General features: G+C 43.5%; 2 protein-coding genes across 3 annotated transcripts; one reads left to right on the forward strand and one right to left on the reverse strand.

The window, feature by feature from the left end:
* The first annotated feature begins 1,932 nt into the window (after nt 1–1,932).
* Nucleotides 1,933–7,513, forward strand: slc24a5 (solute carrier family 24 member 5). 2 transcript variants are annotated; one of them, XM_040167938.2, is made up of 9 exons: nt 1,933–2,356; nt 2,643–2,822; nt 3,565–3,648; nt 3,724–3,827; nt 3,968–4,068; nt 4,869–5,152; nt 5,296–5,502; nt 6,474–6,575; nt 6,990–7,513. In XM_040167938.2, the coding sequence occupies exons 1-9, from the start codon at nt 2,209–2,211 to the stop codon at nt 7,310–7,312; spliced, it is 1,533 nt and encodes a 510-aa protein (XP_040023872.2). In that variant the 5' UTR covers nt 1,933–2,208; the 3' UTR covers nt 7,313–7,513. The 2 variants fall into 2 exon arrangements, with proteins under 2 accessions (XP_040023872.2, XP_040023865.2); XM_040167931.2 differs by having other exon boundaries at nt 2,034–2,356; nt 5,293–5,502.
* A 405-nt stretch (nt 7,514–7,918) lies between these two features.
* myef2 (myelin expression factor 2) lies at nt 7,919–16,405 on the reverse strand. The gene is made up of 17 exons (XM_040167912.2): nt 16,025–16,405; nt 14,926–15,128; nt 14,108–14,160; nt 13,144–13,151; nt 12,952–13,045; nt 12,355–12,546; nt 12,117–12,270; nt 11,957–12,006; nt 11,812–11,872; nt 10,519–10,647; nt 10,224–10,268; nt 10,044–10,139; nt 9,839–9,934; nt 9,633–9,692; nt 8,873–9,057; nt 8,431–8,482; nt 7,919–8,307 (listed from the first exon to the last, which is right to left on the reverse strand). Exons 1-17 carry the CDS (start codon nt 16,126–16,128, stop codon nt 8,144–8,146), a joined length of 1,746 nt encoding a protein of 581 aa, XP_040023846.1. The 5' UTR covers nt 16,129–16,405; the 3' UTR covers nt 7,919–8,143.
* Nucleotides 16,406–16,494: the final 89 nt, after the last annotated feature.

The raw sequence follows: 16,494 nt of genomic DNA on the forward strand, positions 1-16,494 counted from the left end.
ATTAAATAGATAATCGTATGAATGAATACAGACAAATATACAGTATATTTGACAAAGAATGTAAAATAATAAGATTTCATTTTTTTGTCTACAGTAATTAAGTTCTCCCCTCAGTGAAAAGTGGCAGTATAAAATAAAATGTTAATGGGGGGAAAGGCTGTGTAAATAAATGGTAGAACTTCTAGTACTACTAATACTACTTTGAAACTCCAGGAACGAAATAATGGAATAAACTCAGTTATTGTGAAAATAGAACAGCATAATTAAATTAATTTTCGGTAATTTTCGATGATTTCTAAAAATCTTACGTAACATCGCAGTTGTATTAGATTCTGATGTCAAAATCTATATAATTATTGATTTCATTATTCCATTTATTTCAACATTTCAGATCTCATTAACATCTCGGATGATCACATACATTCATTAGTTGTTAAAAGTAGTCAAACTTCAAAGTGACTTAAGAATAGTGTGTTTAAAAAGAAACCAACAAACCCGATCCGATTACACCACAAAGGAATCCCATTCACTCAATGTTTACAGTCAAAGTCATCCATCATAACAAAATACCCATATGCAGCCCAACGGGGTTATTCAGTGATGGCCATTCAAATATGATCAAAATATAGAAATAGAAAAATAGAAAAAGACACTTACGACTTGCTGTGAATCCAGTGAAGACAGACTGTCCATCCGTTTCTCTCCTGAGCGGCTCCCTGGTCCATGTGGTCCATGTGGGGAAGACCTGGGACACGTCCAAACAAGCCCCACACTCTGTCACACCCCACAACCCTGTGCTCCCCAAGCATGTTGGGTGTAGCCTATACAGCCGTGTCCATTCAAGTCCTCAAAGTTGTCATTACAATCAAGTTCAAACCTACAGTTTCAGAGATTTGTAGTCAAAAACAGAGAGTATAATAATAATAACAATAATAAAATGCATTCTGACCAGAGTTACAATGTTACAATGTTAACAAGGAAAAGGGGATGAAGAAAATAACGTTGGCCTATATAATCATACCATGTGAGATGAGTGAGAAAAACAGAGTTAGGCTGTAACAGGCCTGCTGTGTTCGCCTGTCACCAGTGGCGGCTGGGGGAACATTTCATTTTAAGTATCCATCTGTCATTTTTTTTAATGCAAAGGTATCAAAAACGCGTTACTGCGCAATACGAAGAATATTCAACATTTATTGCAACACAAAAAATTGTTGTAAATAAAAGTTTAACGATCTTATTTTTCTCACCCTCACGCGCAATTCAGCATATTATCTATCTATCTCTATATAGATCTAGCTATATTATGTATCTACCTATATCTAGATACATAAGAGAACAGTGTCCCCGACAAGAGAACGCGCGAGCTTGGGGCAAAACCAATGTTGCCCCAGTCGACCCGTCGCCCTCTATTGGCCGGCCAATAAAGGGCGACGTCCTGGACCAGTTTGATTAGCGTCGCACGGAGCGTGCAGTGCTGCATTAAACTGACTGCTCAAATGACGCTGCGGAGACAGGTCAGCGCGGACCGTGTGACATGCGGACGCAGTTACTGCGACGTTACTACAACTAGAAACATTGGTTATTTAAAAAACACACGAGAAAAGCCTAAATGCGATCTGACCAGCGGAGGCCTCTTCATCTATATCAGCTCTGCATGAGTGTGTGAGGATTAATGTCATAACAATTCATAACATTTATTCCTCGTCTTACAACGATTGAAATTGGTAGAATTGACCAAAACTGCTTAAACATTTATCTATGCTTGATCATGTAAGTCTAACGCATCAGCATCAAGGCATTGCTGTCTGATCTGCAGAGCTCCCTAAATTCAGCCGTGTACATTTCTGTTAAGTTATTCTCTGCACAGTCAAAGACGTGTGTGTTGGGGTTTCTTTTTACATAATGAAGGAGGCGTCACCCCTGATGGGCCTCAGGCCGGAGCGCGTTCAAGTCGACAGTAATGAGTAGTAACTCGTGACCCCCCCCACCCCACCCGGCCCCCAGGTTTTAAGCCGCGCCGGACCTTAAAAGATGCTCTCTCACCGCAGTAATCTCTCCCTCTGCAGCTTGTAGTCGTAGTCGTAGCGTTAGATGCCGCGCTTGCAAGCAGCCTCGGCCCACCTTTAAATATCTGTAAGCTTGTCAGAGCAAAGAAACATATGACTCTTTGGGAGACTTGCTGATTTCACTCCATTGACTCCAACGACCATGAATAAGAACCTGCAGAAAAAGAGGAAAGATTTTATACCTTACTTTTTAGGATTTGTTATATTTTTATATTGCGCGGTCCATCTTGTATCATTTACAGCAAAGACAACAAAGGAAACCCATTCCACCAGAGTGCGCCGGGCTCTCGGTAAGAACCAGCATTGCGTCTGGATTTTCCTTATTTCATGAGTGTGTTTTTTGTTTATGAATCTAATCTATTCTATTCCAATCCGTTTAGTGTGTCACTATAAATGTCACAGTGTGAGGAATCAATTGTGGCTCCGTAATCCTCATGTCTTATTGGCATGAAAATACCGTGTAACCTCCATTAAGAGCTCAAACATTCCGCTGCTGTTTGGGGTGACGCTTTTTGTCAGTGACGTGTGTGTGTGTGTGTGTGTGTGTGTGTGTGTGTGTGTGTCCTGCTGTTTCAGAGAATGAGACTGAATGCATCTCGGCCCAGTCCTCCGAGTTCCCCGACGGCTTCTTCACGGTGCAGGAGAGGAAGGACGGAGGGCTCGTTATTTATTTCATGGTTATTTTCTACATGCTTCTGGCTGTTGCAATAATCTGCGACGATTACTTTCTGCCTTCCTTGGAAGTGATCAGTGACCGTAAGTGGCACATCGTTGCATCATCGCATGGTCTGGAATGCTGTGGTATAATTATGGGAATAATGAGGATTTGTAAGATTTCTACTACAAGCAAAGGATCAGAGTGTGCAGATGTTGTAGAGCTATTAAGAAAAAGCTGCTGTGAATATGTGGACAGAATTAGCAACAGTCTGCAATATGCGTTGTTTGTTTAAATGCTTGAACAAGTATTCATATATTTTATATTTTAATAAAAGCAAATAACTTTCACAAGCCTGTGTAGTGGTGCTTCCACCTGCCTCATCATTCAAATCAACTAATGATTCATTTCTTTATCAACTCGTGTGGGCTGTGGTCACAAAATAATTAAGTTCTGAGAGTCCAAAGGGATATTTTTCACTTCATTTTGTTTTGATTGACACACACACCAAAGTACTGTCACTTCATGATTATATAAAACCGAGAAAAGAAAATCCTCACTGGAAACAGCTAATATTCATTATTTTTGAATGATGTAATGGTTGTAAACAAGCTGTAAACGTAACTAATAAAATTACAGGGTTTGGACCGATAAACACGCATGACCATACTTCAGTCATGGCATTAAAATACACATTACACATCAGACGCATCAGTTGTCTTTGCCTGGTCACATTAGGAGTCATTTGTGCTGTTGTTGCATTGGACCGTCTACAATCGGGTGCTTCCATTGTTTTGTGTAGATTGCATTTTAGTCTTGATGCCTTTCGTGTGTCTCTCTCAGGCCTGGGACTGTCTCAGGATGTAGCAGGAGCCACGTTTATGGCCGCTGGGAGTTCTGCACCTGAACTGGTCACAGCCTTTCTGGGTAAGTATCCAATGCCTCCACGTTATGTCCCCGCTCGTCCCTCGAAGCTAAAACGGGCCTTTCTACTCGTGCCAGGTGTGTTTGTGACAAAGGGAGACATCGGGGTCAGCACCATCGTGGGGTCAGCGGTCTACAACCTGCTGGGAATCTGCGCGGCGTGTGGACTCTTGGCCCCTCTGGTACATTTACGAAACACTCACACTCTCACAAAGGTTGACTCTACGTAAGAGCTGCACCTTTTACTGGGTCACAGCGGAACAACCATTGCACAACTTGTCATGTAAGCTTATGAAACACGTGTTGTTGTTTCCTCTATCAGGCCGGGCGCCTCACCTGTTGGCCGCTGTTCAGGGACTGCTTGGCATATGGCATCAGTGTTTCTGCCGTTATTGCCATCATTTCCGATAACAAAGTCTACTGGTGAGTTTGAGTGCACGTCGCGATCTGCTTGATCTTCAGACCTTACAGCACCTACATGTAAGAGAGGGGGGGGGGGGGGGGTGTAAAAGTCAATCAGAAACAGCCATTTATTGCCTCACGGGACGCTAAAAATAAGAGATGAAAACAGATGTACAGAAGTACTTTGCTGTGACTCAGCTGACATTTATTACGCTGGCAGTACAGCTGTATGAATAATCATTGAATAAGACACCGTCCCACCATAAACACAGCGAGGGCAGTGGCAGTCCTTGGCATTGACTTTGGTAAGAGCACGATGACACACAGATTTAGCTTCTAGATATGAAGTTTCATAAACGCAGAACCCATCTGTTTATGTTGTAAAATGAAAATGTATCAAAACCAAACGTTACTAAATACTAAGCGAAAATGTACTGGTCTGAGGGAGAAACCTAGTTATTTTTAGGTACTGAAGTACTGAAGTAAAAAGTAAAATCAAAAACTGCTAAATATCAGCAAATCTAGAAGAGCAGAGACTGAAGTTGTGTGTTGTATTTGTAACTTCTCCATTGCAGTGCATATTAATGCTATAAAAGCCAAAATAAATCAAATTCACCAGCTTAAAATGTTTACGGCCATTTACAATATTCCAAAAGTGAGGTGCATTCGTTCAGATACTGCAAGCGCCTTTGATCATCAATAAATACAACTTGAAGCTCCGATGTCATCCCGTCTGCTGAAGTAGGCCTGTGGACATTGTTCCCCGCTCACATCCGTCCCCAAGGTGAAGAACGAGTGTCAAGCGATGGTTCTGCTTGCAGGTACGACGCCGCGTCTCTGCTGCTGATCTACGCCCTCTACATCGTGGTCCTGTGCTTCGACCTCCGCGTCAGCGAGTTCGTCCTCAGGAAGCTGAGCCCCTGCTGCACCTGTCTGGGCGGAGGCTCCGGCGAGAAGACCGAGACGCAGCCTCTGATGGGCTGGAGCGACGACACCAGCCTGCGGGTCCACAGTCGCTCCAGAACCGACAGTGGGATCTTCCAGGACGACTCGGGCTACTCTCACCTGTCCCTCAGCCTGCACGGCCTCAACGAGATTCCTGAAGGTAAAAAAAGACAAACAAAAACCCCCCCCTGTTTTGCAGTGATTTCAACCTGCGTTCATCTTGTGGAACGCACGTGCTTGTTTGACCTCGATGTGCCCCCCCCCCCCCCTCCTCCCCTCCCCCGGCTACTCGCGGTCCAGCAGAGCACAAAAATGTGTTCGCCGTGCCGGAGAGCGACCTGAAACGGATCCTCTGGGTTCTGTCCCTGCCCATCATCACTCTGCTTTTCCTGACCATCCCCGACTGCAGGAGAAGGTTCTGGAGGGGATGGTTCATGGTGACCTTCTTCATGTCGGCGGTGTGGATCTCAGCCTTCACCTACGTCATGGTGTGGATGGTCACGGTCGTCGGTGAGAGAGTCTTTTTTCTTCCAGCATTTCGTGTTTGTGTTGTCTGCGTTTCTCGGCTTAGCTGCAGGTGTGTAAACCGTGTGCACCACGTCGCTGAGCTTTTGGAGATCACAAGTGTTTGACACCTGTGAGAAAAATGTCAGCCTCGCAGAGTCGAATCACATGGTGGAGACGGGTGTTATTGGGGCCCCACGGGGCCATGAGCATGACCGGGATTACGGCCGGCTTCACCCTTGAGGAAGCAGTCATGTGAGCCCCGTGTGTGCGTTCAGAGGAACCCACAGGCACCGGTCCAAGCGGGAAAAACTGAGCTAGGATCAGCCCAACAGGGGAAGCCTCATCATGTGACGTTGGCGGCTCTGCTGGAGCATAAAGACAGTATTTATCTTGTAGTTGGCAGACATGTGGGGGGGGTTAGTCTCATGAAAGAGCAGCATGGGACTGAGCAGGTACAACAAAACATACACTATGCTATTCACAATCCTCAAAATGTTCCCCCCACAATCAGACGAAGGTTTGTGTCCTCTGTAATATGTCTGCAACTTACACATACTACACCGGTTGGGTATCATGAGGCCGCGTTCCAATGTTCTTGGACTAAATTTGCTTAACTTAACACATAATGTAGAAGAAAACATCAGCAGCACATTGTTGAGTTGGGTTCTAACAGTGGCCGTGGTTCAGCTGGTGGAATTTGGTTCTTGGAACCAGAGTATTTCTAAAATCCAGCCTGATTATCTGTTAACACCACGGCAACAGTGAAAATCAGCTGCTGTTTTCATCACCCCGGTGCTCCATGTTGTTGCTGGATGTGGACTTTGATTTGAGGGATCCGGGACAGATGATGTCGTACGTGTAAAGATCGTATAGCCGCCTGAAGCAAATTTGTAATTTCCTTAATTTTAGGCCGATGCAAAACAAATGGGAGTAAAACATTGAACTGATTGTGTTCTTAACATATTTCTACACAGGCGAGACACTCGGCATTCCCGACACAGTGATGGGACTCACTCTCCTTGCTGCTGGAACCAGTATCCCCGACACCGTCGCCAGTGTGATGGTGGCCAGAGAAGGTAAACATCAGTGTCACGACTTGTCAGCTGCCATTCCCTAAATATAGTCTGGTAGCCGGGACAGTACACTTGAGTTTGCCATATAAAAGGGCCAATCAGCTCTGCAGAGTCTGATTAAAATGGTATATTTGCCATAATGTTGGATTCCTCTAAAAAGTGGCGGACTCGCTCCCCTTCATGAGTCCCTGGCGTTTCCCTGTGAGGACGGCCATAACAATATTGATTATTAAAAGTAATGTGCCACCTGAGCTCTTGCTAAAAGAGATTTAAGTGGGAACTATTGATTATTTATGCACTTTGCTGACCCACTTTCCATTAGCCATTTTAGAAATGACGAGAAAAATAACAAAAGGACACGCATGTCGTCTCAGTGAGACTGGAATCCAGCCGGTGAACGTTTTTTCTATTCATCAGGGAAAGCGGACATGGCCATGTCGAACATCGTGGGCTCCAATGTCTTCGACATGCTGTGCCTGGGCCTGCCCTGGTTCATCAAAACCGCCTTTGTGGACACCAACAACCCGGTGGAGGTCAACAGCACGGGGCTGGTCTTCATTTCCGCCACGCTGCTCCTCTCCATCGTCTTCCTTTTTGTAGCCGTCCACATTAACAAATGGAGGTTGGACTGGAAGCTGGGACTTGTTTCGCTCTTCTGCTACATCGTCTTTGCCACCCTGTCCATCCTCTACGAGCTCGGGATTATTGGGAATAATCCCATCAGGTTGTGCAGTGACTGAGATCTGACCTCACCAGCCGGCCGAAGCCACAATGACTCAAACAGCGACGGAACGGTGGAGTCTAAGGAAACACGTTCCCGCTCTCACGCCATCAGGGTAATCGTGCCACATGAGACGTGTGCTGGTCACATCTCATGGAGATCATCTCCAAGTTTCCATGACCGACGAGGCGGAGTAAAGTAATAAAAGGTGTCAACTAAACTTTTATCCTTGTTCTTTTTAAGTGGGTCACTTAGGGGGGGAAAGATCAGGTCTATACAACACAGAGCTCAACTGATAAGCTTATATGAGCAAGACTTTATGGTTTGCCAGGAAGAAATGAGCAACAAAAAAAACTTTCCAGTTGTCTTTATCTAACGGAAATATGATAAAATGGGATGACAAAGGGATAAAATGCTATGTTCTTGGAGCTGTGGCCCTTTAAAAAGCTTCCTCCAGGCCCGTGTGCGTTCTGACTCACTTGGTTAAAGCCTTAGTGGGCAGTGACCTTTGGGCCGCCACTGAGCGTCAGTGTTGAGGAACGATGGAACTTACAATTCTTCCTAAACTTTGATCAAAAGATTTAAGATTTAAAAAAAAAAGAAAAAAGAAAAAAAAACCACCAAGTTTAAAAATTAAAAAGTTTATTCATCCAAATAAAACTTGCTGACAAGGTTTACAAAAACAAAGACATAAGAACTACGCAGTATATATATATATATATATAAACAAAACAAAAAACTGTGGCCACATGGAGATATGAAATAATTGTGTTTTTAAAACAAAACAAAAGCTCGTAGGCAAAGGGGCTGAATGTGGAAGTGTGTTAGCGTGACGTCTGCAAAAAAAACTCTAGGCGTTGCGATCGATGCGGACGTCCACCTCTCGGCCGTTGATCTTGGTTCCATTCATCATCCTGCAGGCCTTCTCAGCACTTTCCGGGCAGTCAAATCTCACCGTCCCACAGCCCTTTGACTTCCCGTTCTCCTGCTTGATGTCGGAGAACATCACCTGGCCTGCAGCAGACAAGGTGGAGCAATGAAACAAATGCAAAGATTTTTCATTATGAAATGTCAAGTTCTTTGAGGGCTCCTAACACTTGCACTAAAGATTGAATTCACAATAAACCAAAAACTCACCGCAGTGACTGAACTTCTCCTTCAGCTTTTGCCACGTCAGGTCATAAGACAGCTGCAAATCACACACACACACACACGTACCCTCAAGTCAATACGTTTGTCAACATTACCTTTTTTGACAGGCAAAACTATGCCATTAAAAAGACGCATATGGTACAAATAAAACATTACGAGTCTGACTCGAGTGAAAATAGGCCGACAGTTAACAGCTTCCTGTGAACTGAAGCACCATCTCGTTTACCCAAAAGCACAAAAATCATAAACTGAGTCACAGAATCATTACCATTTATATCGATGCATGTCAAGCATGGCTGGTTAAACCCTTACTAAATACTGGGGCATCAAAGCGTAGAGAAAAGGCATCCGTCAATGAAATAGTCGTTAAATAATTGGGGAGCTACACAGCTCGTCTCTGCCGGCAAAGTTCATCATCCACACTTACATTTCGCACAAAGATCTGACAGCCTGCTTTGGACCCGGAGCCCCTCTCAGACATGCCTCCACCCATGTGACTCGGTCCTCCACCTCCATAGCCGCCAAAGCCGCGGTTCATGTCCATTCCCGACATGCCCATGCGGTCATAGCCGGACCCCATGCGGTCCATCGACATGTTTCCTATTCCACCACCTGCGATTAACAAGAGAAATACGGAGTAATTTGATACCGGCATATCGAGCGTTCCGGTTCATGTAAGTGCTGAAGGGCAGCTGACGTGGAGTAGAAACCAGAGGGTGTCCTCATTAATAAAGACACATCCAACAACATGAACACAAAGCACCACCACGCTGCCTCCATAGGAGGGGGCTGTGTTAGTTTTTTACGTACCCGCATGCAATACTATTTTAGTTTAGACCATATAGTTCATTTTTGGTGTAATTGTCATATACAGTATGGAGGAGGAATGGTAGTATTACTAATTATTAATCCATATTCATAATGAATATTGGAGACTGTTTCAATACAAACTCCACAATACCAATACGTTGTTAGCAGCTGTGCTTTTCTGCTCTCTCCGTCGGTGAATTAACACAAAAAAACTTAAATCTAAAATGTTATGATTTCAATGTTGTGTAAATATTTCCATGAGTGATTGAAAATGGCTTTGAATATTGATACGTTTTTCCATGTGTCACAGTCAAAACTTCCAGTATACGACAACACTAAAATGAATTTAACAAACTGTAAATATAATATAGAAATACCCATTCCAGTTCCCATGTGCCCCATTGCACCACCGCTCATGCCTCCTCCAAAACCTCCACCTGGGGAAGAGAATGCACGTCGGTTTAGATTACGCCCCAACTACAATATCCCCTCAGCAAACACAAAAGCAAACTACACAGAGGAACAGGCATAACCAGCACTGTGTCTGCACGGCCAGTATAAGAGGACTCAGGGAACCACTTACCCATTCCTCCGAAAGAGTCAGCGAATCCTCGATTCATCGGCATGTCACTGTGGCCAAAGTCACGCTCCATCCCACCCATTCCGGACCGGTACATATCTCAATACAGGAGAAAAGAAATAACCTTAGACTGAAGTAACCAACGGCCCAAAAGGGATGACATCATACAGCTGAACCTCATCTCTGAGCAGGGAATACGCTCACTTACCTCCCATCCGGCCACCTGGCGCCATGTCTCTCCCTCCATAGCCACCCATGTTCCCCATGCTGTCCATGCCCCCAAAGCCCCCGCCACCACTCATTCCTGGCGAAAGCAGCACTTAGTTTGAACACGAATCTCTCCTTCCCTCAGCACAGGAAAGAAACTCAGACGTAGCAGAAGCCTTACCTCCTCCGAGCCGGTTCATTCCACCGTAACCTTGAGCATCCATGCCTACGGCGAGAAACGATGTCAGTCAGGCACAAAGTGTGTCCAGTTATATCCACTGGGTACGTATCCCAGGAAAGGCACTGGCTGAGGCAATTTATTTTAGCACAATGTTTGAAAAGATTTTTTTACAGAACAAGGTTCAAAGCAGCTGCTTTTTTTATGCTCACATGTTCTGATCTGTTTCTCTCCAATACGCATTTGCCTAAAGACAGAATAGTAAGTGTGAAAGCATTTCTGCACAAACATAACTGACCTCCAGGCCCCATCGAGCCGATGCTGCCGCCGCCGCCTCCTCCGCCTCCTCCTCCACCGCCGCCGAGACGGTTGGCATTTATAGGCTGCCCCCCTGGTCCCAGGCCCATGCCAATACCACCGAGACCCCCTACACACAAAATACACAAGAAGGTGACCGTTGGAACTGTGGGATTTACTCGCACAAATAAAAGTGGAAAACATAACTTGAAATAATGTATTCCAACTATTCAATCGTCAAAAATGCAAACACACTCATTGAGACCTTTGTTCGTTTAATACAAAGTTGTTTACTGAAAAGGAAATGTGCAAAAACATATTTTCCCCATTCTTGTTTTGGATGTAGCAGCGGTTTTGTGAAAGTGCTTTGAGTTGAAGCAGATTCCCACTGTATAGTCTGCTTGTTTATGGATAGAATGAACAGAGGTCGGATGTCAGCACTGAAAATGAACACTTGCTGCACCAAAACCGGATGTAGATCTTGAAAAAAATGTGACAAGTGAATAATTAACCTCTGGTCGACCCAACAGCATTGTCTGTGTGCCGTTTGATGTTAAATAGGCCAGGAGCAGTTCATCGTCCATTCTTTTTAGTTGGCGCAGCACTGATACAGTGTAGCAGCATTTAGCAATATAATAAAAATACAATACCAACTGCAGCTTTGCAATCAATAAAAAGGGTTTTATCTGCGTTTGTGGGAGACACTGTTTAATACAATAACAAACGTGGCCTCATAAAACCATGCCACGAATTTCTTATTTAAGGAATGTTTAACTGCAGTAACCATCGCTGCTTATGAGATCACACCTTTAAGAGTGAAGCTGCTCGCGGTTGAAAGATAAGATGAAGAGGCCTTCAGCTATCATACTTTCATCAGTATACTAAGAATCCCTGGGCCTTTTAAACATCACTGTAAAATATCATACTTTCATTAGTACTGAGAATCCCAGGGCCTTTTAAACATCACTGTAAAATATCATACTTTCATTAGTACTGAGAATCCCTGGGCCTTTTAAACATCACTGTACAATATCATACTTTCATTAGTACTGAGAATCCCTGGGCCTTTTAAACATCACTGTACAATATCATACTTTCATTAGTACTGAGAATCCCTGGGCCTTTTAAACATCACTGTAAAATATCAATGCAATTTGAAAAACTTGTGCAATGTTCCTACAGGTAATCAAACAACCGTACTAACTATTTTAGTGGCACTTGCAATTCACTGAGGTCATTGCCATGGATAGAAGTTTGATGTCAACAACCAGCCGTAGGAAACAAGTGTACTCACGAGGTAACTGAGGTGTTTTTTCCACTTGACGGAAGTCATCAGGAGGAACCGATTTCTCATCCTGTAAAGCCACAAAACCAAAATGTCAAAATTCGCTCTCACGTCCTCTTCATCTCAAGTTACATAAAAACTCAAATCAACATACCATTTTAACGTGCATCTGTCTGTCGAATAACATCTGTCCATTGAACATGGCTGAGTCCAGAGTTAAGAAGAAGACCACGGTCAAATTAGAAGGGATCACTTTGTGTGCAAGGTCTGTGATCTCTCTCGTTCTCGTGGTTGCGTGCCACTCGGAAGGATACATATTGCCTGCACAGCCTCGAGCGGCTGCTCGAAAGTCACTGTTCCCATCCCCCGGCTCTTGCCGTCTTTATCCTCCTTCACATCTGCTCGCTTCACCAGGCCGGCCATGCCAAACACCTCCTTCAACTTCTTCCAGCCCACCTTGAAATCCAGCTGTAAAACACACAGTGCTGCACTTAATCAACGTGAATAATCATCACTAACCAGATTTGGGTAATGTTTGCAGTATGTTCTCACATTGGCCACAAACACCGTGGTGCCCAGTCGCCCGGCCTGCAGTGCATGGATGACGTCGGGCGGGAGGTTGGGGTTGTTGGCGATGGCAGGCGGGATGCTGATCCCACCCGGCCCCATGTCCTGCCCGCGACCTCCCTGCTGACCTCCTCCGATGCGCTGCAGCACACGCCGAGCGTGCTCACCATCGGGGTCCTTGTGAAAGGTAAAAATAGGTCAAAGTTGACTTCTGATCTTAGGAAAAATAAAGCAAAGCGAGATAAGCTTAAAGAATTGGTCAGGAAAGTTTTAAAACTACTCAAAAAGAAAAAATTGTCCACCCGATTGTATTATCTTGTGATATTCCAGTGTACTATATTTCTAGATCGACGGGGTGTAGATCGGATGATCAACCTTTTTCAAACCATGTATGGATAAAAATCTACAGAAAAGCCATGAGCAAAGTGGAATCGAAGAGCAGCATTGTTTGCAATGTAAGTAAAACAGACACTGAAAACGTTGTAGCAAAAAAAAATGCATTTAATAGTGGAAAAAAAACATCACATGGTTACATCTAACCAAAGTTCTCAGTTTTGCTGGAATCACGTGACCATGACTCACCTCCTTGATATTCAGCGGCCTTCCACTCAAGTCATGCTTATTCATAGTATCTATCGCCTTCTTCACAAACTCCTCATCTTTGAACTCCACCACACTATTGGATTAGGAAAACAAAAGTGTTAGATGACTGAGCGCACGTGTGAGATTGAAAAAAAATAGTTCTATGTTCATGAAAACAAGGTGGTGTCTTACCCACAACCCTACTCGGGGGGAATGACAGGAGTCCAGGTCACACACACACATATCCAAAGTCGAGGGAGTAAACACAATGCAGTTAGAACAAAGACAAAAGCATTGGAGCATAATACATCTAATGTATCAACCTGCTTTTAGTATTTTTATAGTGCATGTCGGCCATATTTTGCCCAGGAGCTTAAGGTGGCAGGTTTTTGGTTGTGTAGGAATCTAGAGCAAAGATTAAAAGGCTCATTAGAGCAAATCATTATCTCAGGCAAAGTTGAACATTGACACTTTTAAAATAATAAGAAAACAATGGTGGATCATAAGTTTTGTTGACAACATTTACCACTAACAGGTACCATAACAGAACATTTTATGTTTTGAACTAGACACAAATATCATGGGAGCATTTTAAGGAACTACAATAACAAGTGTATTTTGTACAATGTTTAGGATTGACCAGTATTACCACAGCAGTAAAGAGAAACGCTGTACTCTTCTTTACATGTGTAGTATACACATATATATATACATGTTCAATACAGAAACAGAATTAAAAAGGGCACGACTGGATCATTCAAGGCTATTTTGTTCCTTTGAAGAGAGCTGTGCCATATAACAGAATTATAAAATAGGATTTTGAGACGAGGGTCAATCAATAGGACAAATCACACAACCCACATTCTCCTTTGGAAAATGGCCAAACAAACAAACTTTTACACCATTTGAAATAACAACAACAGAAGCAAAAGTGCACTCATGTGAGTTCATTAGGCTACTTTTCCAAAATCAACAGGACATCTCCCTTTCAAATGAGTATCAAGCTTTAGCCAACTATCAGGCTCTAAACACAACCCACAGTAACTCCAGTAACTTAGTAAGACCCAAAGGATCAGAACCTAAAAGAGCACTTGATTAATGAGAGCCTGCTGAGGGCATTTAAAACCTCGTGCAGCAAGTTGGCCACATCACTTACCCTTGACTTTCCTTCTGCATCCTTAAAGAGCTCCACGTATGTAACCTCACCAACTACATGAGACATACAAAAGGAAAAATACCAAAAGAACAAAAGTAATTTAAGTCACCGAGTCGTCAAGTTGCCGTCGGCCTTGGCAATGCCGCTACAGATGGAGATGTCCCATTAATGATCAACAGTCAGCCCAGACCAACATCCCACCAGACAACACCATGCCTTTCTGGGCAGTGACTGAGACACCCAAAGGCCAAGGCCAGAGAGAAACACAGCTACATTAAACCTGGGAAATTCAAAAGACTTCAACATTATCAGTTTGTCAACAGATTCCATTCATGGCAGTTGAGTTTTAAGCTGTCCTTTGGGCTTTTAAAAAGGCATGTTGAGGCCCCGTAATTCAGAAGGTAGAACATAACAATATTTTGATTGATATCATCAAGGGTCACCTTGCAACAGATGCAACAAAATCATTCAACAATCAATTCTACTACTGGTTTGAGGTTACATTTTGGAGCTAACAAGGCCACAAAAACCAGTGACAATGTAACGGAATTCATCTTCCATTTCTCACAGACGTATCAGCCCAAACTAAATTGGTCTCCATCGCAAAAAAAAGTATTAAAACGCCAATCACCTAGTAACACACAATGTTGGTTCCCTGCTATGTGCGAGAAGTACATCCAGCAGAAAGCTACAAACTAATTGACTACTGCTACAAGCAGGATGCAACACCTAGTGAAAAAGGGAAAAGGGGTAGAAATTTGTATCAGCTGAAGTGATCGAGAGAATGGAGACACCATCCCCATCCATGGGGACATTACCTTTCTCCCGCATTAGATCTTTAATCGCCTGCCACTTCATATCATAGGGGATGTTGCTGATGAACACCCGGTTCCTATGAGCACCCTTCTTTTCTCCCCCATGTTTGTCTTTGTAGGGATGGAAGCGGTTCGCTCTTCTGCTCCCAGAGGCCTTCTCTTTAGCATCGTGCTTTTCTTTGGGATGCTTGGTTTCTTCTGCATCCCTACAAAATAAAGCGAAAAGTCAGACAACAGCCATCTCAAAACACTCAGTAAAAGTTCAGTTGAAACTAAATGGTTGCATTTCTTCATCTGTCAAGAAGATTATGTAACGTTCAGGAACGTAAGAAAAATAAAAAAATTATTTATCTGACAGAACCCATTATTCTGATGGGAGAAAATACATATTTGCGACGTTACTGTAAACAAACAACAAACAAGTACATCTAATTATGTATAATCAGTTACATTATTGCCGGTGGAAAACATTCACTTTTATTATTTTAGAATTGTTTATTATTCGAAATTCAAGACATTTTATCGGCTCTGACAAGGATGTATGGGAGATGTGAGTCGTCTCCTATGGTTACACTAGCTAACGCTAGCATGGCTAGCTTGCAGTGCAGCATCACAGTGCCATTGGCAGTTAGCTTCAGACACAACGAAACACTGAGCAGAGATTTACAGAAACGCTAACAACAACAACAATGGCTATTAGATTCATACAGCTAACTTCAATTGAATTTTTGTATGATTAGTTAGTTGATTGAAGATGAGTGACGTTAATTTGCCGCTGACATTACCATCTCAGAATGATGTTCAGCTAACGTCTAACAACAGAGATTAGCACCCAGCACCGTTAATGGTTGATTCATGTTACGTAAAACAGCGTATCACCTCGGCTCTCCTTTTAGTGGGTAAAACATTACACAGCATACTTTGGCGTAATGTTAGCCACGAACCGAAAAAACAATACGATGGTACTTCGTGGTAACAACATGATTAGCAACAACGTAACCTGAGGTCGCATCTTGGCTAACAATAGCTAGCTAGCATCACAGGACTCCATTTTATCTCAGGTGGCTAACAAATGCTCACACGGCACATCATTGTCACTCACGTTTTCACGCCATTGGGTGTTTCTTCGGACGTCTCCTCAGACTTGACGGATGCGGTAGATTCCTCTTGGGTCGGCTCCTCGTCAATAATTATAACATCTGACATGTTGAGGTTTGTTCTCCCAAACGCAACGCAAGGTGCCCCCGTTGCTACGCAGTTCAAAATGCGATGCGAGACTTTGCCTCCAACGCGAGATTTAGAACTAAGCTGTTGCTATGGCAGCCTGGGTGTCTATAACAGCTTATATGAGTGAAGCACGATTGTAGTGTTGGCAAAAATAATTTGAAAATATTTGAATATATTGAGCCCATTATTGTCCCCAGTTTGGCAGACACCGTGTCAGGGATCAGCAAGTGAAGAGAGTCCTAATGTATGCACGAGTGTTTGACTGATGTCTGCATCCTGGTCTAGAAACCTGTAAGTCCCTGAAAACTAATGATGCATTACAAGCCACACCATTGCATCATTCTG

Source organism: Gasterosteus aculeatus, chromosome 12, assembly GCF_964276395.1.
Source record: "Gasterosteus aculeatus chromosome 12, fGasAcu3.hap1.1, whole genome shotgun sequence".
Taxonomy (NCBI): Eukaryota; Metazoa; Chordata; class Actinopteri; order Perciformes; family Gasterosteidae; genus Gasterosteus; species Gasterosteus aculeatus.

Coding starts and splice junctions, on each gene's coding strand:
- slc24a5 (XM_040167931.2), top strand. CDS start 2,209: ATGAATAAGAACCTGCAGAAAAAGAGGAAAGATTTTATACCTTACTTT. Junction 2,823..3,564: donor CTTGGAAGTGATCAGTGACC/GTAAGTGGCACA, acceptor TGTCTCTCTCAG/GCCTGGGACTGTCTCAGGAT. Junction 5,153..5,292: donor CCTCAACGAGATTCCTGAAG/GTAAAAAAAGAC, acceptor CTCGCGGTCCAG/CAGAGCACAAAAATGTGTTC.
- myef2 (XM_040167912.2), bottom strand. CDS start 16,128: ATGTCAGATGTTATAATTATTGACGAGGAGCCGACCCAAGAGGAATCT. Junction 11,873..11,956: donor GACAGATGCACGTTAAAATG/GTATGTTGATTT, acceptor GTGGCTTTACAG/GATGAGAAATCGGTTCCTCC. Junction 10,269..10,518: donor CGGCTCGATGGGGCCTGGAG/GTCAGTTATGTT, acceptor TTCTCGCCGTAG/GCATGGATGCTCAAGGTTAC.